Raw genomic sequence first — 24,002 nt, forward strand, 5'->3', positions numbered from 1 at the left:
TGATTTTTCACCACGCCTAAACGCCTCTTCACTACTTTCAGGGTGCCTCCGTTTGTTACAGTATATTCCAAAAGTATTGTATTCACCCTGTAAATGTAACCAAAGAAGAAATCTGTATGTAGACTAGTGCTCGACGTACCCTTAAGGAACTTCGGGCCTGATGAAATTCCTTATACTTTTGTTCGGCGATATGCAGAATAATGCAGGAAATGCCAGAATAGGGCAGCAAAAAGAAAGCCGTGGCGGGTTTGGTTTTCACGAATCCCTTGTTGTATCAACGCTTCGTTAAGATTGAAAAAAAAGCTAAAGTAACATCGATTCCGAAAATACGGGATCACGGTGGCCTATGAAATTGTAGAACCACATCAGTTGTGGTTGTAGAATCACGCCATTATGTAGATCATGCAAAATATTTGAACGTACTATCTGAAACACGTAGCAGTTTTTTTACAAAGAACACCTTTTTATTTCACAACATGGTTTGTGTTGCAGATTATAAACATTTATGAAACTAACAGAAGCTGTTCCTAATATAGAATTATTTATTAACAACTCCCCCCAAACAGGTATCATATTAGCGAATTTTCCGGAGCATTTGTTTCCATACACCGCCAAAACTGAGTGCAAAGCTCCCACATACAATTTGCGGCGGATTATTAACAGGCTGTATACTAGATTTTTTAAGTTACCATCCACAGTTTGTTATGTTCGAGCAAGGGTCACAAAAAACCGTTCTTTTCAGGACAAATGTATCCCAAGGCGAAGTTCTGGGGCTGCTGTTATTTTTGATTTTGTTAGTTATATTACGCTCAGTACTTCTCGTAACATAAAGCTTTTCGCCGACGACTTCATTATTTATATTGTCACGTGGATATTTGTCAAGCAGCAAACTCCTGCTTGTGGTGTGTGTGATCGCCGTGCAGTGTTCAATCTCCAGTGAGTAATACGTTCCGTGCTCCTTGGCCAGCCAGGTGTTCGAAGACGACGACGTAAATGTGTGGGTGCACCGCTCGCGGGCCAAATTAATCGGAAGGATGCCCTTCGTTTATGCTCCGACTGTATTCCCCTCTCTCACTTATGGAAGCCTAAATTCTGCGAATCTCGTAAATGTGAGGTCGCAATCACAAAATTTCGCTGCAGAATCCCCCCTTTAAATTTTTATCTACACAAAGCTGGTCAGGTTTTATCTCCTCAATGCCCTTTCTGCAAGGTTCCCGAAACTATAGAACACTTTCTTTTAAATTGCCGCAGCTTTTCCTCGATGCGACGCACGCACCTTGAATACACGTTTAATAGGCTGAATCTCCCTTTATCTTTAACCGTTATTCTTTCCCTGGGTGCTTCCGTCATAGGCTATTGCCACATAGATGTTGTGATCGCCTTTCATTCCTTTGTTGCGGCGACAGGCCGGATGCCCTGCTAGATAGTTATGTTTTCATTCGCAATTTTTTTTCCTGACAATCCTGTTCTATCCAAAGATTTCCTTTTCTACTCTCAATATTTTTCTAGTACTTCATTTTTTTCTCTCTCTAAAATAAACCGGGTCACAGCCTAATTATTGCAGGCAGCTTCTTGGCCAATCCCCCGCGTGGGTACGCGCCACACCTAAGGAACCAACCAACCAACCAATACTGATTCAGCCATCTTCGCTGAGACTCGCCGTGCTACCTATACTCTTCGGTGTAGCGCTACGCCTAATAAATAGGTGCATCGCCATCCTGAAGTTGCCTACACCTCCATCTACTAAGACGCAACAATATATAATAACCTGTCATTCCAATCTTCTTTCGGTTACTGAATCATAACATCTTCTTGTCATCTTTGCACAGAATGAAAAATATCCATTAACCCCAAGAGAACTATATGCATGAAGCTAACAAGAAAGAAAGAAAGATCGCCTATGTTTGCAGCATTAACAGCACAACAGTTGAAAAGCATATAAGCAAAAATGTTTGGGTGTAACAATTCCCAATTCCTCATGAGGGATGAGCACATTGCCAAAATTATTTCAGTTGCGCTGCGTAAGCTGTTTTATGTGCGCTGATGTCTTATACTGGCCCGCAAATTAACAAGCTTTTAGCCTGCACCAGCTATGTCAGAGCACCACTCGAATGCGCCAACATAATATGGTTTCCTCACACAGTCACTCCCGTAAGCAAACTGAATGGTACAGAGGAAGGCACCCAGATTCTTTCGCAAAAGGTATAAGCTCACTGATTCCTCGACACAATACGTTATGAAGCTGCGGCCTTGGAACACTCGGGAGAGAGCAAAACCGGCAGGCCTAAAAATTTCACTTTCGGTTACTGCACAACCATTATAAAACTAGCACACCATTGCACATCCGCCTATAAGAGTACCGTGTGACCCGGCCCAGGTACTCCTACCCATTAAAAGTGTATCATTACCAAAACGACACTTTCGGACACTCTTTTTTAACTTCCAATTAGAGAATGAAATAGTTCAAATACCTCAGTTACTAACACTAATACATTGACGCACCCTGCATTAAAAGTAGAAAATATCACTTATTAACGCAATGCCCGAAGTGTTGAAGTGTGTGCAGTGATTGGTCGGTTTCCTTCCGTATTTGATGTCATTTTCGGTTATTTGTTGTAGTCGTGCTGCAGGTTAGGAATTCGTGGTTTATTTATGTTTCCTTTATTATTCGTGTGTGCTGCGAAATATTTAGGATTTAGTAATCTTATGTGCTTTTTAAGGTATTGCTTATGTGCACTTATAACTAGAGGAACGCATTATGCATTGTGATTTTGTATTCTGTGTTTCTTATGCCCTCTCTGTTTCCTCTGGAATGCCCCAAGGCAGCGTGTTTGGCACCTTGCTTTTTTAAATTTACGTAAAGGTTCGGGCAGAAGTGGTTTCTAAATTTGTCTCATTGAAATTTTTTGCCAAAGGTTGTATTTTGATTCTAGATGTTGGTTATGTAAATGATCCAGTTGTAGTACAGGAAGCTGTGGAAAGTGTTGAACAAAGGTGCTAACATTGAAATATGAAACTTGACTCTCAGAAAACAGTGCTTTTAAGAATAATGCGTAAGACATCCCTGCGTTTTCCAGCATCCCCTTCATAGCAGCAACATTCCGCCAGTGTTATCGTATCAATATTTAGGCGTCATGTTTACCGAAACTTCGTCATCGTCCCAGTATATTTCTGGCATTCGCGTATCAGCCTTTGAGGTCATTTGCAAACTAAGAAATATATAAGCAAAATTGAGATGATCTAAAGAAAATGCGTTCGCTTCATTTATGGCAAATATTTATGCGAAGATGCTCCACGGACCTCATGACAAACAATCATATTGACCACCATGGAAACAACAAATCGTGTGTTACTTACCCCAGCGTCCTGCTCAAGAAATGTTTATTTAACTCTACAAGCGTTTTTTACGCCACTAACAACACCAAGAACGCGTCGCACGCGAGTACAGGCAGCAGCAGCATACTTTTGGAAAAAAAACTGTTCCAATCCACGCTGTGACGGTGGTTGGAAAGCAAAGCTTTAAACGACACCCATAACAGCTGCCCATGGGACGTCACTTGAATTCACACACGTGGCTCTACAAAGAGTAAAAGCAGAGATTCTGCCAGCCGATATGTGGAATTCGCGGGGGCCGCGTCCCGAACGCAGCAGCAGCGTCGGCCACGGCCGTGTAGAGCGGTGGACACCGCCGCTGTAGCCCGGCCTCAACGTTACTAGATGGGTTCAGTTGTAAAACCCTGGCCCGGCCGTAAGTCAGGAGAAAGAAAACGGAGAGGAGCGTCTTTCGAAGGGTGAGACTGCGGGACCTAGCCATCCTGATGTGCTAGCTATGGGCTACATCACCGCGCGACACAAGCGCAGACACCGAAACAATTCGGCAAATGAGCTTAGTGATTCCCATGTATACCGACTTAAACTGGTTAGTTTAGTAAGTTTGAGAAATGCGAGAAAGCTGAGGGAACTTTATAATCGCTATTTATCAGAACCAGTTGCTCCTGTCGCCTTTTAAGAATAATACATCTTAAAACACAACCGAATTGGTATTCATCAATTTAGAATACGGAGTCCCATTTGTAGCAAGCAGTGCGCGAAACATAGCGTTTCTCTAGCGTCCAGATGTCTGTTCGTGGTCTCTAAAATTGGTTTTCCCGCCCTGCAAACCAATCCTTAACGTATCTTTACCGTACGACCACTTAATTCTGTCGGGTCCGGGTTACCCGGGAGGTGCTGTCGAACAAGTTAATCAAGCCGTGCGAAGAAAGCGCGAAACAGACGCGAAGCATGCCAGAACAGGCCAAAAGCAAACATCGCTAAAGCAGGCGACAAAGCCGTCCCTCCAACGCGCCCGCCTGCGCGAGCAGGCAGCTACGCGCGGGGAAGGCTGGATAATAGCGCCGTATCGCAGCGCTATCTACACTATGCTCCGAAATTTTAAACCGCCCTCCCCATTCACATCCGCCTTCGGAGTTTCTTGTCCCGCACTCCACGAAGGAATCGTTGGCTGGTAGGGCTAGAAAACTTTGCTTTAAAACTAGTTAATAGCTCTTCACCACGTAGACTAGCTGACGGGAATTTACTTTCTCAGTCTATTCAAGCAGCTGGTGATTGTTAGAGCCCTTGTACCACACTTTTCTTGTTGAGGAAGTACTTTTCATGGATCACAACAACGCAATCCTTGTTATCTAGTTTCATATACGGGAATCTGTTATAACTTATCGGTGCAATTGATGTTTTTATTCTGTTCGGCGTCGTGACTTCTATTGCACATATTCTTTTTTTGCTTAGTATGTTATGCTTGTTGTTTGTTTTCCTGGGTACATGTTTTCTTAGTAATTTTTAGATTGCTAATACCGACCAACATTCGTATGTATATTTCACTCGGCACCCTCTTGTAGAGCCATCCTGACCTGCAATATTTCAAATCAATGAAAATAAACAATTGTATTGTGTAGTTTGAGGACTGTCCTGGCATCAGGCTGGCGTTGTTGTTTTGCTACATGGTTCGACTGTATTAATGTACTACCTGCATGTGAAACCTGTGAGCCCACTTGCTATGGTATCTGAAAGCGACTGGCAGCATTGTAAATGACAATAATCGTTTAAAAAGGACAAGTTAAGTGAAATGGGTTCGGATCAATAGAACTTAGATCAATCTTGGATAAATTATTGAACCAACCTTTAACCTCACTGAACTCTCTCAAACCACTGATAAGTGTGTTTCCGTTTAAAACAATCAGTGGTGAAAATCAACCAGCAACGTCACTTATTGCACGTTCTAATCTCTCTTATTTCTGCGTGCAGACTGCGCTACTGTCCATGTCCACGGGCCTCGGAATGGCCTTCTGGGTGGCCATTGGAGGCATTGTTTACCCTCGCCACCCAGTGGACGCTCGCACGAGCCTCGAGATGTGCACCTTCAACTACACAACCAGGGTGTCACCGCCACGCACCTATGACTCGGGGTAAGCGCAGCTAAGGAGTTGCTCCTACGTGAACCCACTAATTGTGTAACCAGGCGACGTTGCTGGGTGGTAGGGCAATAAACCAAGGCCAAGTTATCAAACGAGCTACGCAGGTTAGTGTAGAGGAAAGGGGTGAAGTGAGCTGAGTTCTTCAACACAGATCTATCCCCCGACAGCACAAAAAACACGTTCCCAGAAGCGGCGACGGTCACCTACGGTAAAAATAAGAACTTACAAGACATTTTAGTGTCTGCCAAAATTGGACCATCTTAGTAATAAGTTAGAAGCACTTAGTCCTCTTTGTCGCTAGAACACTGCGATGAACTTGGATACCTTTCGTTCCAATATGGATGCGTTCTTCGCACCCATAACGGATGATCTTCGGATCTTGCAGCTCTGCTCCAAACTTGAGCAAGCAGAAGTAATTGCCGCACGGGGTCCTTCGTCCTTACCTTCCAGGATCCAGTGTTAGCTGTGGCCAGACGAAAAGAGGAAAAAGGAAAAAGGTAAAAGTTAATGTTCCCTACAAAAATGAAAGCAACCTAAATAAAAATGGGAGGACAGACTGTCAAGATAGTGCAGGCTTGAGTGGAGTGCCTCGCTTGGTCCATCATCTTCGACGAGGCTGTATGGTCGGCTTTTCCCGCCATGAAGCCCGAAATATTCCCTACCCTCCACCCCCCTCGAAACAGCAGCCAGCCATTGCACTGCATTAAACAAACATGCGATAGATTCACCATTCGAGTTGCTTGCGCCTTGCTTTTGATGCTGTGCCAACGGCCCAGCCGTTTCCGGTCCCCTTCTCAACGATGTCGGCATACCGGCCACTCAGGAAGCTGTTTTTGGAATTTAGTCGCTGTTCACCATGGCTGAATTCTTGGCAGCGATCGCTCAAGCTAAGCAGTACACCCATCCTGGTCCCTATGGTATTACTTGCGATGTGTACAAAAATATCGACCACCCAGCCAATTGTATCGCCTCTAGACTCCGTTAATCAGGTATGGCTCTCCGTGGTAACTACTTTGCCTTGGCTTTGGAAAGAGGTTGTTCCGGTTCCCAGACCTGAAAGACAACCACATGAACACCGAAACTTGCCCCCAATGGCTTCGACTTTGACGCTTGGCAAGTTGTTATAACGAGTGTTTGCATCACGACTTCTGTGGTCTTCACATCTTCCAGTGGTACCACAAGATGCAAGGTAGATTCAGGCTTCACCTTAATACTGAGGACCGCTTGGAGTGCCTGCCTGTCATCTATAGTTCTAGTTGATAGTCGCTTCAGCCGTCTAGGACGCGTGCTCGCTGTGGACACAGCTAAGGCGTATGACAACGTTAGTCACTCTGCTATCCGTGTGTTCTCCAATACATTTTTCTCAAAGTTTCAAAGTTTAAAAGTTTATTAGTTTTACGATAGTGCATAGAGATACATTGGAGTAGTACAGAAAGAGGTCCCGAAGTGAAGCACTGCCGAGGGGACCTCTTATTATTGAGTGTGTGACAAGTGATTAAAATTAGCGGTTTAGCCTTATTACAAGCGTACAATTTACAACAATATGTAACAAACCGGCAGACATACATCCAAACAATATTAGCTCATGCACTATTACGAACCAGCGTCTCATTGTTAACGTTATTAGCAGACAAAAAAGAAAAAGAAAAGAAAAGGAAGAAAGGAATAGAAAAAGAAAAAAAGATACGTTTGGCGCAATAATTAATACCTTATAGCACAGAAATACCAATGAGGCAAACAAATTACTATAAAAATTACCAATACTCAATTACTTCATCAACAAGATGACCGCAATAACCAAAACTAGCGCAAAAACATGTTATGCAGAATTAATATCACAAAATTTACTTAACGCAACATCAATTAGAAATAAGGGAAGATAACTACAATAAACAGAAAATAATTGAAAAAAAATGGCAGACAGTTTTCAGCTGTTATTAACACAATATGAACGAAGCAGACGCCTAAAAGTAGGAAGTGATGAGGTTGATTTGATTGATACCGGTAATTCATTCCAAAATTTGATTTTCACTGAATTCGACGGTTAGTTTACCATAGTTGGTGCGTATTTTTGGGAAGAAGAAGTTACTTTGAACCGCGAAACATGTTTTGTTGGGGTTCGAAAGGGACGTCCGGCCTAGAATATATATGGAGCTCGGGTTATTTATAACATGATGGGCCGTAATTCCTAGATTGTACTTTAAAAGACTCAGTAACGGCAGGAAATAAAGTTGTCTATAAACTGGGGTAACGGGAGCGTTATAGGGGCTGTGCGTAATGATACGTACAGCTTGATTTTGAACATGTTGCAATGAGGCGAGATGAGAACTATATGCAAGTCCTCATGAAGTTATACAGTAGTTTATATGACTATAGATAAAAGCATAGTACAGAGTAATTAAAGTAGAAGTAACAAAGTATGAACGGGCCTTAAGATGTATTCTAATACCAAACACAGTCTTTTTCGCTAATGAATGAATGTGAATATCAAATTTAAGAAACCTATCTAGTTCAACACCCAAGAAAGTGCAATGGCTACTGGGAAAAATGGCGTGAGAAGAAATGTAAATCGGTAGGATAGCACTTGTTTCCCTCGGCTTTGAGCTAAAGATCATAAACTTGGTTTTAGAGGGATTGATTGCTAAGTGGTTATTATTACACCACGCTACAATTTGTTTCAGGTCATAATTTAATTGTTCAATTAGCAGGTTACAAAAGGCAATAAGTTGTTGGACTAAGACAGGTTGGAAGGTGGGCATGGGAGCAGCGCTCGTGGCACAATGCCTGATGCCCACCGGTTCTTCGTACCGCAGGTTTTGCTGGCCATGACCGCCTGTTGGTGCCTTCATTCGTCACAGCTTCACTGTTCTACGACAGCTGGCGTTCCCACGTGTGATGCTCATCCTCGGTTTGTTGAAGTTTGGAGTACCCGTTCGCCAACCGTCGTTATCGCCCCCCCCCTCGTCGACTCAGGGATATCTGCAAGCAATCCGCTCCGTGCTGGATTGTGTAACCGTTTGCAGTGACCCCTACAGCCAGCATGGACATAAGCTGCCTTCGCGCTGATGTCCCCTTCAGTGGGCATGGAAGCAGCGCTCGTCGCACAATGCCTGACGCACACCGGTTCTTCGTACCGCAGGTTTTGCTGACCGTGACAGCCTGTTGGTGCCTTCATTCGTCACAGCTTCACGGTTCTACGATAGCTGGCGTTCCCACGTGTGATGCTCATCCTCGGTTTGTTGAAGCTTGGAGTACCCGTTCGTCAACCGTCGTTATCGCCCCCCTCGTCGACTCAGGGATATCTGCAAGCAATCCGCTCCGTGCTGGATTGTGTAACCGTTTGCAGTGACCCCTACAGCCAGCATGGACATAAGCTGCCTTCGCGCCGATGTCCCCTTCAGTGGGCATGGAAGCAGCGCTCGTCGCACAATGCCTGACGCACACCGGTTCTTCGTACCGCAGGTTTTGCTGACCGTGACAGCCTGTTGGTGCCTTCATTCGTCACAGCTTCACGGTTCTACGATAGCTGGCGTTCCCACGTGTGATGCTCATCCTCGGTTTGTTGAAGCTTGGAGTACCCGTTCGTCAACCGTCGTTATCGCCCCCCCCCCTCGTCGACTCAGGGATATCTGCAAGCAATCCGCTCCGTGCTGGATTGTGTAACCGTTTGCAGTGACCCCTACAGCCAGCATGGACATAAGCTGCCTTCGCGCCGATGTCCCCTTCAGTGGGCATGGAAGCAGCGCTCGTCGCACAATGCCTGACGCACACCGGTTCTTCGTACCGCAGGTTTTGCTGACCGTGACAGCCTGTTGGTGCCTTCATTCGTCACAGCTTCACGGTTCTACGATAGCTGGCGTTCCCACGTGTGATGCTCATCCTCGGTTTGTTGAAGCTTGGAGTACCCGTTCGTCAACCGTCGTTATCGCCCCCCCCCTCGTCGACTCAGGGATATCTGCAAGCAATCCGCTCCGTGCTGAATTGTGTAACCGTTTGCAGTGACCCCTACAGCCAGCATGGACATAAGCTGCCTGCGCGCCGATGTCCCCTTCAGTGGGCATGGAAGCAGCGCTCGTCGCACAATGCCTGACGCACACCGTTTCTTCGTACCGCAGGTTTTGCTGACCGTGACAGCCTGTTGGTGCCTTCATTCGTCACAGCTTCACGGTTCTACGACAGCTGGCGTTCCCACGTGTGATGCTCATCCTCGGTTTGTTGAAGTTTGGAGTACCCGTTCGCCAACCGTCGTTATCGCCCCCCCTCGTCGACTCAGGGATATCTGCAAGCAATCCGCTCCGTGCTGGATTGTGTAACCGTTTGCAGTGACCCCTACAGCCAGCATGGACATAAGCTGCCTTCGCGCCGATGTCCCCTTCAGTGGGCATGGAAGCAGCGCTCGTCGCACAATGCCTGACGCACACCGGTTCTTCGTACCGCAGGTTTTGCTGACCGTGACAGCCTGTTGGTGCCTTCATTCGTCACAGCTTCACGGTTCTACGACAGCTGGCGTTCCCACGTGTGATGCTCATCCTCGGTTTGTTGAAGTTTGGAGTACCCGTTCGCCAACCGTCGTTATCGCCCCCCCTCGTCGACTCAGGGATATCTGCAAGCAATCCGCTCCGTGCTGGATTGTGTAACCGTTTGCAGTGACCCCTACAGCCAGCATGGACATAAGCTGCCTTCGCGCCGATGTCCCCTTCAGTGGGCATGGAAGCAGCGCTCGTCGCACAATGCCTGACGCACACCGGTTCTTCGTACCGCAGGTTTTGCTGACCGTGACAGCCTGTTGGTGCCTTCCTTCGTCACAGCTTCACGGTTCTACGATAGCTGGCGTTCCCACGTGTGATGCTCATCCTCGGTTTGTTGAAGCTTGGAGTACCCGTTCGTCAACCGTCGTTATCGCCCCCCCCTCGTCGACTCAGGGATATCTGCAAGCAATCCGCTCCGTGCTGGATTGTGTAACCGTTTGCAGTGACCCCTACAGCCAGCATGGACATAAGCTGCCTTCGCGCCGATGTCCCCTTCAGTGGGCATGGGAGCAGCGCTCATGGCACAACCCCTGACGCACACCGTTTCTTCGTACCGCAGGTACATAACTGCCTGACTATCTTCGCTAAAAGAAGCGACAACCGCCTTTTGTTACTGCTCCTATGCCCAGAAGTGTTACATTATGTGAGTGTATTGATGTCGCACTTTTGCTCCTGCGGTCGGGGGATGTCGAGACTAATCCCGGCCCCAATAAGAAGGGTGCCTTACGAACTGACTCTGCAGCTCAGGATGAAGCTCAGCCAGAAGGATCTTCCACTGTACTCGAGCTCCTTAAAAAATTTACGAAAGGACCACAGAAATGGCTAAATCTCAAGCTGAGGTGATGTCGGATGTTAAAGAACTGAAATGCAGTCACCAGTCCTTAGAACTAAAACTGCATGACATGTCTCGCCGTCTTGAATGCCTTGAAAGTAAAGCTTGCGCGTGCGATGCTTACGGTGACAACCTTGCGGGTATCGAAGAAGCCAAGAGCGAGTAGCGGTTCAGCAGTTGCTACTGAATTCCCGACTTGGTGAGCTTGAGGATTGCTCAAGGCGAAACAATGTAATTTTTCACGGCATTCCCGACTCGCGCGAGACGTGGCAGCAAACTGAAGAAAAAACACTAGCAGTTCTTTCATCCGCGCTTGGTGAAGTTTTTCCCCAAAGTGTAGTTGAACGCGCACATGGCCTTGGTACGTTCGATGAAACGAAACGCCGTCCCGTGATTATGAAACTGGCCAACTTTAGATTCCAAGAAAAGATATTTTCCGCCCGACCAAAGCTAAAGCTAGAAGAAGTCTCTATTTCGGATGACTTTTCACCAGCCACGCGGTTGGCGCGAAGAAAGCTTATAGAGTTTGCTAAAAACCGGTCACAACCATTGTCTTTCACACTACCGCACAACAAGTTTTTTGCAAATGATAAATGTTTTATGTACGACAGGGCAACGGACAGCATTAAGGAAGTGACACGCGCACCCTTGGATGTTGATAATGGGCCGAATGCACTCGTCCATGACAGCTAGGATGCTTGAGGGGAGCTGGTGCGCTTTGTTGGCACCACGCATTACCGTTCTACTTGCGAATGTTCGAAGCATCACTAACAAGCGCGAATCTTTTAACTCTCTGGTCAGATCAGCCAGTATCAGATCAGCCAGTATCTAGTTCGCAAACCTCAAATACCAATGAATTCCTAGATCTCTGTTCTTTGTTTAATTTTTCGCAAATAGTCGCTAAGTGAACTAGAATAACGAACGATACGGCTAACACACTAGACCTAATTCTAACAACATACCCTGAAGTTGTCTCGGAGATAGCATATTTACCCGGAATGAGCGACCATCATACTTTATCATTTGAGATAAACCTTCCAGTTCCTAAAAACACGCGTACCACGAAAGTAATTCATGATTACGCAAGGGCAAACTTTGAAGCCGTAAATAGTGAACTCTCAATATGTGTAGATGCATTCATACGCGGAACACTCGTTGCAGCATATTTGGAAAACGTTTAAAAATAAGGTCCATGAACTAGTTCGTAAGTATATCCCTTCACGCAGTCTCAAAACAAATACTAAAACGCCATGGTATAACACTTATCTAAAGAGACTGTCAAATCGCAAAAAAAAGATTATACCGAGCTGCAAAGAAATGTGAAACCTCGACTGCCCGTTGGGACGCGTACAAAGCCGCAAATATAGAATATATTTCAGCGGTAAAACAAGCAAAAAACATTTTTTTTTTCAAAAAAAAAAAAAACGTTACCATCGTTGCTCGCTAGTTACCCCCATAAGTGTTGGAGCGTCATTAATCCGGCCAAAAGTAGCTGTATTCAACTAACAGATAGCAATGACCAGTCTGTACCCGACACCGAGTGTCCTTTTGCCCTTAATACCGAATTCTGCAAAACCTTCGTTCGTACAGTTAGCTCGGCTCCGATATGCACGGCCAATTTTGATTACCCCTTAATGACTCCTAGTGTAATCGATCCGCGTGGTGTAGCAAAAATATTCGAATCATTGAAAGTGTCTTCCAGTCCAGGTCCTGGACACCCACGAAATACCTGCTGATTTCAAGGTCGGGAAGGTGGTCCCGCTGCACAAGTCCGGTAATAGACATTCGCCCTGTAATTATCGCCCCATTTGGCGTATTCATGGGAGGTTGTGGCCGTTACTACACCAGGGTGGCCAATCCTGCTCTGGTGAGGGAGTGCATTACCGGCAATGGTCGCCGGGGTCAGGCCGCACCCCAAGCCCCTTTGTGCAATTCCAGCAATACGCGGATTTCTTTTTTTTTTAAATCCGGTGGGAATTGTCCGGCACCGGGTTTCGAACCACGGTCCTTCTGCACGCGAGGCGGGTGTTCTACCTCTACGCCATCGCTGCAACAGAGTAGAACCGTGGGTCTGAAAATTAATATGCAGAAAACTAAAGTAATGATCAATAACCTCGGGACAGCACAGCAGTTTGAGATAGGTGGCGAGGCAGTGGAAGTGGTAAGCGAATATATCTACTTAGGCCAAGTTGTGACCCCAGATCCCAACCATGAGGCAGAGATAATTAGAAGGATCAGAATGGGGTGGGGTGCATATGGCAGACATTCTCAGATAATGAATAGCAGCCTACCATTGTCGCTGAAGAAGAAAGTGTATGACAGCTGCATCTTACCGGTACTCACCTACGGGGCAGAAACTTGGAGGCTCACTAAGAGGGTTCAACTTAAATTGAGAACGACTCAGCGGGCAATGGAGCGGAAAATGATAGGTGTAACATTAAGGGACAAGAAGAGAGCGGAGTGGGTCAGGGAGCAAACTGGTGTTAAAGACATATTAGTAGAAATTAAGAAGAAGAAATGGACGTGGGCAGGGCATGTAATGCGAAGGCAAGATAACCGCTGGTCATTAAGGGTAACAGAGTGGATCCCTAGAGAAGGCAAGTGTTGCAGGGGGCGGCAGAAAGTTAGATGGGCAGATGAGATCAAGAAGTTTGCGGGGATAAATTGGTCACAGTTGGCGCAGGACCGAGGTAATTGGAGAATAATGGGAGAGGCCTTTGCCCTGCAGTGGGCGTAGATAGGCTGGTGATGATGGTGCTGATGATGATGATATCGGCCCATATCACTAACAAGCATCCCATGTAAAATTCTCGAACATGTTATCTTTTCTAGTCTCATAAATTTCCTTTAATCGAACTCCTTTTTTACCCCGGCTCAAAACGGCTTCCGCAAGACGTTCTCGTGCAAAACGCAACTGTTATCATTCACTCATAAGCTTCACTTGATTTTGGACCGCCGCGCATGCGCAGGCTGTGTATTCCTTGATTTCGCTAAAGCGGTCGATAAAGTCTCTCACATTCTACTTCTTTTAAAACTGAGTCTTCTTTCATCTTCTTTCATCATCTAATCTTCTTTCATGGCTTCAAGTGTTCCTCCTTAATAGGTCACAGTATGTAGTAGCCAATAAACACGAATCTTCACCTAGTCCCGTTTATTCTGGCATCCCACAAGGCTCTGTTCTAGGTCCCCTGCTATTTTTCATTTACGTTAATGATCTACCTGGCTGCGTTTCGTCTAACATCCACTTGTTCGCGGATGAATGCGTTACTTCTCGCGAAATTATTGATGACAACGATATTAAACTTTTGCAAACAGATATTAACGCAGTCACGTCCTGGTGCAACACATGGAAGATGGAACTCAACACTAACAAGCGCAAAATTTTACGCGTTTCAAGACTTAAACCTTCTGCTCTACCTTCCTATCACCTTAACAGTTCTATTCTCGAGTTTGTAACATCTTACCGTTATTTAGGAGTAGACATATCCTCAGATCTTACCTGGTCTGTTCACATTGATAACATAATTAACAATGCCAATCGAACGCTAGGCTACCTCCGCCGCAACTCTGTTGCCCTAAACACACTGCTGTATCAAACATTAGTCCGCCCAAAGCTTGATTATGCTTCCCCAATTTGGGACCCCGGCTGTGAGACTCTGACTAACTCTCTTGAACGCGTTCAAAATAATGCCGCCCGTTTCATCTACCATAATTATAGTCGTACACCGAGTGTCACTTCCATGAAAAACTCACTTTGTTTACTAGAACTAGCAACTCGTCGCGGTACTTCCGTCTTTGTTTCTTCCACAAGATTTTTTACCATACTCCGGTTCTCCGCACCTCCTTCATTCCTTCACCATGTCTCTTTACGCATTGATCAACAACATAAAGTAGGAGTAATGCATTGTCACACTAAGACATGTTCGCAGTCATTTATACCCAGGACATCTCAGGACTGGAACCACCTTCCCGGGCCAACAGCTGCCATTACAAAGCGTCTACTATTCCGAAGGAACTTAGTTGACACCGTTTTTGCCGGCACTACCTGATAATGTATATCATCACTCATGCTGCTTTTGTTGTATCTTTTGTTGTTTTTACCCACTCCCCTCTGTAAAGCCCCAGGCCTTAAGGGTAAAATGAATGAAATGAAATCAAATCAAATGATATAAACAAAAAATAAAAGAGGTCCAAGAATTGAGCCTTGCGGGACACCGATGTAATAGTTTTTCTAGTAGAATTTACTCCCGATATATTTACGGTTTGTTCGCGATCCTTTAAATAACTTTGGATTGTCTTTAATGCTGGGCCTACTGTTCCATATGAACTAAGTTTACTGGATAAGATATCGTGGCTATTAGAGTGAAATGCTTTACTAAAATCAATAAATACCGAGCCCACATATTTCCTTCGTCAATTTATTTTTTAATTTTATCTACTAGAGCGATTAGAGCAAGGTTAGTAGAATAACCGCGACGAAAACCAAATTGTCTTGGAGTGCGTAAATTAAATTTTAGAAAAAAATATTTTTGTAGGCGTTGTTCAATTAGTTTTTCTACCACCTTACTGAAAAAGGGCAAGATTGAAATTGGGCGGTAGTTGGCTAATTTCCTCCTATCACCCTTCTTCAACACAAGTGTTACCTACTACTTTTTAGCTCCCGAGGAAAATATCGGTCTTAAAGATTAGGTTAACAATACAAGAAAATACTTCAGATATTATCAGGGCGTTTTCTTTAATGCAGCTTGCATGAAGGCTATCGTCGCCGGGACTGGTATTTTTTAGATTTAGAATAGACCCACGCGCTTCACCGGGATTTGTTGGGAAAAGAAAAAAACGACAGTGACACGTGTCGTGGGTTATGTAAGCGCTGCGTGGTTGGTACAGGGGGTGGCCGAGAGAAGTAGGAACTGAAAGCATTCGCTATGTCGACTGAGTAATAGAAAACTTTACCATCATCATGTACTTCAGGAATGCTATTGTTGTTGGTGTTTTTGTTAAGAAAAGAATTGACCACGCGCCACTGCTTAGCAGAATTGTTACCGGCAAAATGTATCTGTTGTTCGAAGTAGTTTCGTTTTGCTTTACGCAGTAAAAGAGAGAGCATGTTAGAGTATCTTTTGTAACGCTGTTTTAATGATGTATTATAAGGCTGTCTTTTGGTTTTTCAGTAGAGGTTATCCTTTTTCCTTAAACTTTTAAGTAGACTTTGCATTATCCAAGGGTACTGGGGTGAGGCATATTTTTTTACAGGATACCACCGTCGTTGAAGCTGATATACATTTGCCTACTGTTGAAGAGAATTTAGTGTAAGAAATTTGAGCATCTTCACATGAGTAAAAGCGAGGACCAATTTGCGTTAGCAATTTGTTCAGAAAAACTAACTTTGTCGAACAGGGACTTCATGGACGGTGTATGTTTTTTAAGGAGGAGACTGTGGAAACAAAGAGCAATAGGATAGTGGTCGGTGATGTCGGTACGTAGGATAAATGAATCCGGCGGGGACAAGAGATTAGTAAACGCGTGATCGATAAGAGTTCCTGGACCATCGGGCGGGCAACGAGTAGATAACTCAATTAACGATTCAAATCCATAACCGTTAAAACAATTTAGATATTCACCTTGGGTTGAAGAATTGGTATCGAGGATGTTGATATTGATGTCTCATATTACAACAATATTTTTGTTCTCGTGTGTAGCGGAATGTAATAGATTATTCAGTTCGGTGCATAAATTAGGCAACCAGGAGCTAGGGAACCGATAAACACTGCTACCAAATATGATGTTTCTGCCGTCACTGCCAAGAATAGATTGATCAATTTCAATCCATACTGATTCACAGTCAGCTACATTGAGGGAAAGGTCGTGTCGTCGTCTGTACCTGATTTCCGAGAAAATGACGACCGCTGCTGGAAGAGTGATGATCCGCCGCCGCTGAACGGCCTTTATAGTTTCCCGTGGAATCCACGTCGTCGTTCGATGCGTCGTTCGCAGCACTTGGAGCACGGCTTGCGCAGGTGCTGCAGCAGGCACGCGTTCAAAAGTTGATCCGCAAGTCAGAGCAGCGAACGTCCAGGGACCTGGAATTGGACGAGGCTTTAGATTGGTGCGTTCACCGGCGCAACCGCTGCTGCAAGAGTCCTTGATAAACCCTGCATCGTCCTTAGCTACGTGACAATATATAGGAATAAACTGTGTGTTTTTGCTACATAGTTTGTCTGTTTCTAGTGCGTGCACATGTTTCTTGCCATTGTACAATTTCTCAACCCTTCCAAGGTAAGAAAAAAATGGTGTAGTTTTTCATATATTGCTTACAGGGGCATTATGGACCTATACCACATATCGTACCTATGGATACCGGTCATCAGCTTCACCGTCACCTTTGTCATCGCTATCACCATCACAATATTTCTAGGTGAGTGTTCCCGTCTTTCCATAATTCAATGACGTGGCGCAGTAACGACGAACGTATCATGCGGACGTCTACTGCACAAAACGCCGACGGCTGACACAAAAGTGTACCGAGAAAGCAAATAGGCATGGGACCTGCAGACCAGCAGTTAATTACACCTAACATCAGCCCTTTTTAAATCCCCCTAATAGCCACTTTGGTAGCGTTTCTCTGTAAACAGCCGGTTCAACGTAAAAAGAGACGCTTGAACAAATTTTCTGGATTCCGTGGAAGCTTTCAGTTTAACTGCAGAACACTCTACGCTGTAAAAACAATTCGTAATTTTACGGACAAATTACGGGCCAGACGACAGTAATAAAACAGTTGTGTTCCGTTTCACGGAATACGGAGTAAACGCATGTAACTTGAGGGAAGTACGTTTTGTTCTTCAGAATACGGACAATCTCTCCCTAACACGTCAAACGTAATCCTTTTCTGCGTTGCAAAATACGGGCGTTTCTTCTGCATGATGTAGAATGGAAGAAAATCAGCTTATCAATAACTGCAACAAGTTTAACGTCGTGTCGATCGTCGGGGATCGATCGAGAAGCAAAAACTGCGCCCCAACAACATTCACTCCGAAATGAATGCGTATCTGTTTCATTAGTTTCTAAAGTGTAATAAACTTAGTGAGAACCGTGAAGCCCATACAACGCAACCCTAGCGCTAATGCGATGCATATTTTGGCTTTGCGACGCTCCGATGAACGTCGGTGCCCCGAACCTGCAAACCGAATTTGCGTGTGCGACCGGCACACTTGTAGAAAATATCAGGTGAGTTACGTGCACAAGAAGAGCTGTGAATTGTAATTTACGTAATAAGCAATCAATATCGTCCTAGGTACTTAGCCTAAAGCGTAAAACAAAAGCACGGCAAGCTTTATTCCCGAAGTGCGAAATTGCAGTCGCAGCCAGTCATATTTTTGTGAGCGCGTTCTCGAAACGGCGGAGTTGATGGCGATCAGCTATTGGGGGGCTTCGGGAAACCTCAGGGCGGAAGGGATATTTAAGAAATTGCACTATATCAGCAATAAATTCTGTAAGCCAGCTAGAAAACACCGATGTATGGAACATGCAGGGTGGTCATTCATCTAGTACACAGGTTATCCGGCACAGGATCAGCATCTGTGTGGTGGCACAGTGGTTTGGAGCGTCCCGCTCATTCAGTCAACGTGGCGGGTTTACGTGCCATCGGGGTGTGTGAGTTTTGATGCAAAGCTTTCTAGCTCTACCAGTCAACGGTTCTTTCGTGGCGTACGGGACAAAATTCCCCCGCATTTCCCGGAGGGGGAGAATGTGAAAGTGCGAATGCACGGTTGTCGGCCCGCTTGCGGCGCTTGCGCTCGGCCCCCGCAGCCCACCGCCTCGCCGCCTTCTCTTCCATCTCTTCCATCGGGTTTGTAGTATCACGTGTACAACACGCAGTTATCAAGCCGCTATAACGCCGCTGAGTCGCCAACGCACGCCGCTGACGACGTAGTTTGAATGCGTTAAAGATATAAGGCGTCACTAACACTGATATCAGCGTCGCGTCCGTGGCTTGGTCGGTAGAGCGTCGCGCTGCGGCCGCAAAGTCCTCGGATCGAAACCTGGCGCCGGATTCTGTTTCTTCTTTAAATATAGAGGAGCACTGCGGACGCCGCCGCCGCCGCCGACGCCGGCGGTGGATGGTTTGGGGTCGCTTATAAAGTGCATTCGCACTTAAAAAACTCCCAACGTGACGGAGCTGGCGGCCGCGGGTGGGGGTGCCGGTGGAGGTTTCACGCGCGGAGCACACTGTAGATGGCGCGGCGAATTTGCCTAACGTTCCCCGTACGGAAGTGCGTGCTCGTCGGCGGTGGCGTCGGCGGTAAGACTGTCGCCTGCTTTAGCGACGGTTGTTTTCGGCCTGTTTTGGTGCAGCTTCGCGTCCATTGCGGGCTGCCCTCGCACGGCTTGATTAACTTGCCCGACAGCACCGCCAGGGTAACCCGCCCCCCGACGGAATTATGTGGTCGTACGGCAAAGATACGTTAAGAATTTGTTTGCAGGGTGGGAAAACAAAACGTAGAGACTACATACAGAGAGAGATCTGGCCGCTAGAGAAACGCTACATTTTGTGAAGTGCTTCCCACGAATGGGACTCTGTTTTCCATATTGGTGAACCGAATTCGGTTCTGATTTAAGAGGTATTACATAAGGCGAAAGTAGCAACTGGTTCCGATAAATACGATTATAAAAGTTCTCTAAGCTTCCTTGCAATTCTCGGCCTTCTAAGCAGACTAGTTGAAATCGGTATAAACGGGAATCACTAAGCTCACATTCCCAATTGGTTCGGTGCCTGCACTTGTGTCGCCCGGTGGCGTAGCTCCAAGCTAGCACACCAGAATGGCTAGGTTCCGCTGTCCACCATTCGAAATACGCTTCTCTCCGTTTTGTTTCTCTCGACCCACGGCCGAGCTACAGCGGTGGCATCCGCCGCTCTAGCCCGGCCATGCCCGACGCTGCTGGTGCGTTCGGGACGCCGACCCCGCGAATTCCAGGTAACGGCTGGTAGTATCTCTGGTTTCACTCTTTGTAGAGCGATGTGGGTGAGTTCAAGTGACATCGCATGGTCAATTGTTGTGGGTGCCGTTTAAAGCTCTGCTTTCCAACCACCTTCACACCGTGGACACTGGATTGGAGCCATTGTTTTACGGTATAGGGTGGGTCCGTTATATTACGCCGTGAAGGTTTTACCAAATATCGAAAAAACGTGCTTTCTGAAATGGGGCGTTCGTTTTATTACAGTCTTTTCGTACTACGGAGTGTCCGTTCTTGAAATACTCTCCGTTTACTAAATTACGGAAATGTGCCCGGAAACATTTTATCACCAGCTTTGTCCGTAAAATCGGCATTTTTTTACAGTATACATAGGCGATACACAGTTTTTGGCGTACAGTGCTCAGAGCTTTAACTACGAGAAAATAGACTCTTTGTACAAGTATCTGCCGAGATGTTTAATACACCGGTTTAGTTCTTTTTGTTCCGTGAACTTTTGTTACTTTCGTTATCTGAAGAAAAAGCCGCTAGGGGGCCACGGATTACAGGCGTGCTTCAGATGGGCTCCTGCTACTTAGTGCAGTTATCCCTGTTAGCTACGACGGAACTGTGTAAGTAAGCAATTATCGGACTCGCCAAGTGACAAAAAACACGAGGACTTCAAGCACTGACTGGTACACGGACTGTAACCAAAATTATTGATCACCCGGCCTGCGACAAAGCCTAAGCCTAAGGCAGCAGCTCCGTAGTGCACGTGGCGCTCGTGCCGCTTGTTACTGCGCCAGCATGCAATCTCCGGAGAGAGGGATGGCCCAAGAAGAAGAGCAGTAGATGCAGAAAGAAGTGCCAGAGATTGTAGACCAAGGCGAAAACAACGCCGTCGAAGTAAGTCGCGATGCAGACAATGGAAGAACAGTCTAGCAAACGCTATGGAAGAAAGAAGTCTATAGACGCAGCGCAGCCAAGAAGAAAAAAAGAACAACACTAAGATTCAACTCAAACACTACGCGGGAATTGGCAACCCAACATTACACCGCCCCATCACCACGTTCAAGGTTCGCGCTGCAATACTTGACTTACGCACTAAATCCGCACCTGGTCCTGACGGCGTAACGAATAAAGTGATTCGAAATCTAGACGACGCATCTATCGAGGAACTAACGAAATTTATGAACGATTGTTGGGAGACTAGCCGCATACCACACCAATGAAAAACGGCTAAAATAGTCATGATACCGAAGCCTGGGAAAAAGCTACACCTCGAAAACCTCAGGCCTAATATCTCTAACTTCTTGTTTGGGTGAGCTTCTCGAGCGTGTGGTGTTAAACAGAATAAATGTCTACATGGAGGAAAACGACCTGTACCTCCACACCATGATAGGTTTCCGTGCGAAATTATCGACACAGGATGTCATGTTACGAATCAAACATCAGATAATGGACGGCGAAGGCTGCTCCCCGCTTGACACCAGGGCGATTCTCGGTCTTGATCTCACCAAGGCGGTCGACAACATCCATGACGAGGCGATTCTCGAGGGCCTCGAGAGACTGGGGACCGGAAAACGAGCTTACAATTACATTAGAAATTTTATTTCCCACAGAACGGCATCCCTAATAATTGGAAACATCGAATAGAGCCAATTTGAGATGGGAAGCCGTGGGACGCCGCAAGGCTCGGTACTTTCACTGTTACTATTTAACGCCGCTATGATGGGACTACCCGACAAACTAAACAATATAGCCACTCTAAATCACACCCTCTACGCCGTCGATGTGACCCTCTGGGTCGCAGGCGGCAGCGACGGACATATGCAAGGCACATGACAGAGCGGAATAGATGCGATAATCGATTACGTCCGTCCTAAAGGCCTCGAGTGCTCCCCCAAAAATCCGAACTCTTGAAATACAGACCCACTAGCAGAGGGCGCAAACGGGACCCTGCCACACCGAACATCGATCTGTACGCGGGCAGCCAACTCATTCCCACAGTGGCCAGTATCCGAGTGCTTGGCCTTAAAATTCAAACTAATGGCCACAATAAGGAAACCATTAAACAATTAGAGAAAAGCACGCAACTAACCATGCGATTGATTTCACGGGTGGCAAACAGACACAGAGGCATGAAAGAAGAAAGCCTAATACGACTCATTCAGTCCTTCGTGCTCAGAGAAATTACGTATGTGACTCCCCTTCTCAATTTCTAAGCGGAAAAGAAAATAAAATCAACGGTCTAATAAAAAAATTACCCCACCTTCCCGCGAGGGGAACCCTGTGGAGATACGACGCATCTTGGGGGTTCACTTGGTGTTTCCGTTGGGTTGATTCTCTAATTGCGTGAAACGTGTGAGGAACGCGTATGATGTAGTCTTTATTTCACACGCGGCGTAACGTTAACGATGACGGTCTCGTGGTCGCTGAAGTGTACGGGTAGTGGATGGTGAAGTAACGGGACCACCGTGCAATTTCCAGCGAAGATAAAGTCTATACACGTGCACGAAATCGGAACGCCGGTGCTGGAACGACCGCGGCTATGACGCAACGTGGCGCGGCTATGACGCAACACAATCCAACTCAGTCCACTTTAATCCAATACAATCCAAATCTAATCCAATCCAATCCAATCCAAGCCAAGCCAAGCCACCCCATTGGAATCCAATCCAATGCCCCTCGCGAAAGAGTGTTCGCTATCGGAGAGGAGAGGAGGTGAGCGGCGGAGAGCGCAGCTCGCTTGGCGAGAAGGGGGAGGAGTGTGGACGGACAACAACAACGCCGTATGGAGGGACAAGACGAGTGAATGAGATGCAGTCGCATCTAAAAGTCGTTCAAACAAGCGATCGGCCTTCCCTTCAGCACTGGAAATGATCGTTTTGAAGCGTTGGACATTCACAACACGCTCGACGAATTGGTGGGGGCCCAGAGAACGGCCCATTACGAAAGAGTATCCTAGAGCCAAACCGGAAGACACATTCTTCGTTCGCTAGGAATAGCATACGAAACACAGGCGTGCCCGAAAGAGGAGATCCCCCCTGAATGGCGGGCGCACCTCTACATTCCCCCACTACCAAAAAACATGAATCCTATGCACAACGACAAGCGCAGGCGGGAACGAGCACGTGCGCTAGACAAACGATTTGAGCGATCAGAGGACGTGGTCTACGTTGACGCAGCCGAATATCGTGCCCGCGACGCCATGACGGTAGCGATAGTCGATCGTCTGGGACAATTACTCACGGCCGCATCGCTCGCTACGGTGCTACCTACGGAAGGTGAGGAGGTGGCCATTGCTATGGCCATATCCAACACGAGCGCCAAAATAATTGTTAGTGATTCGAAATCGGCAGTCAGAAGTTTTGCAAACGGTAGGGTATCGCCTCGAACCACGGGCATACTCGCGAAAGCAAAAACAGTAAGAAAAATTCAAATAACGTGGACGCCAGCACACTCGGGTCTGACAGGAAACGAGAGGGCCCACGCCGCCACCCGAGGTTTAATCAGCCAGGTAGACGTCGACCCCATCTCACCCCAACTCGTCAGATCGGAAAGGGATCGCATGGTGTCGTGCAGAGAAATCATAGATCATTACAGATTGGCAAGCCGGAAGTATCCCGCCGCGCACCGCAGCCTCACTAAACGGGACTCGGTATGGTGGAAGCAGTTACAGAGGAACTCGTTTCGAAACCCGGTTGCGCCGCTGCTATCCCGAAATATACTCAGGAGATTGTACGCTATGCGCGGGTCGGGCGGACCTCTACCACATGTTATGGTTGTGCCCCGCAAGACAGAATCAAAATGCTGCAGCAAAGGCTAGGAGCGACTCGTTTACTGTAACAAAAACGGAGCAATGGGAGACCGCTTTGCTCAGCCCCGACCCGGAAGTGCAACTTCGGGCCGTCCGGATGGCCGAGGCCGCCACCAGAGTCCAAGGGCTTCTGACTGACGACTGAGGAAGAGGGGAGGAAGACGACTGGAAGACACCAACTTCTCATTCGTCCCCTTCCGTTTTAGTCCCATCACGGGCAAAATAAAAGTTTCTACTACTACTAGGAGGAAAAGTCCACAACCGCTGCAGAGGTCAATAGCCTATCAAAAATTACCATCAACCCCAGTACGAGCATCGGCAAATCACCCAGAAAAACCGTGAAATTCACGGACAACAGGTTTGCTTAATGGAAGGACTCCGATGCAGCCGTCGCGATGGCA

At 46.5% G+C, this 24,002-nt stretch overlaps 1 protein-coding gene across 1 annotated transcript in view; it reads left to right on the forward strand.

The window, feature by feature from the left end:
• The window catches only part of LOC144179590 (sodium-coupled monocarboxylate transporter 2-like), a 203,932-nt gene that overhangs the window by 162,708 nt on the left and 17,222 nt on the right, over positions 1-24,002 (forward strand). The window contains exons 14-15 of the mRNA XM_077708004.1: positions 5,302-5,462; positions 17,150-17,247. Of these exons, the coding sequence (XP_077564130.1) occupies positions 5,302-5,462; positions 17,150-17,247 (259 nt within the window). The remainder of the gene's footprint in view (positions 1-5,301; positions 5,463-17,149; positions 17,248-24,002) is intronic.

Source organism: Haemaphysalis longicornis, unplaced genomic scaffold (genome assembly GCF_048455015.1).
Source record: "Haemaphysalis longicornis isolate Haplotype H1 unplaced genomic scaffold, Haemaphysalis longicornis Haplotype H1 scaffold_4, whole genome shotgun sequence".
Taxonomy (NCBI): Eukaryota; Metazoa; Arthropoda; class Arachnida; order Ixodida; family Ixodidae; genus Haemaphysalis; species Haemaphysalis longicornis.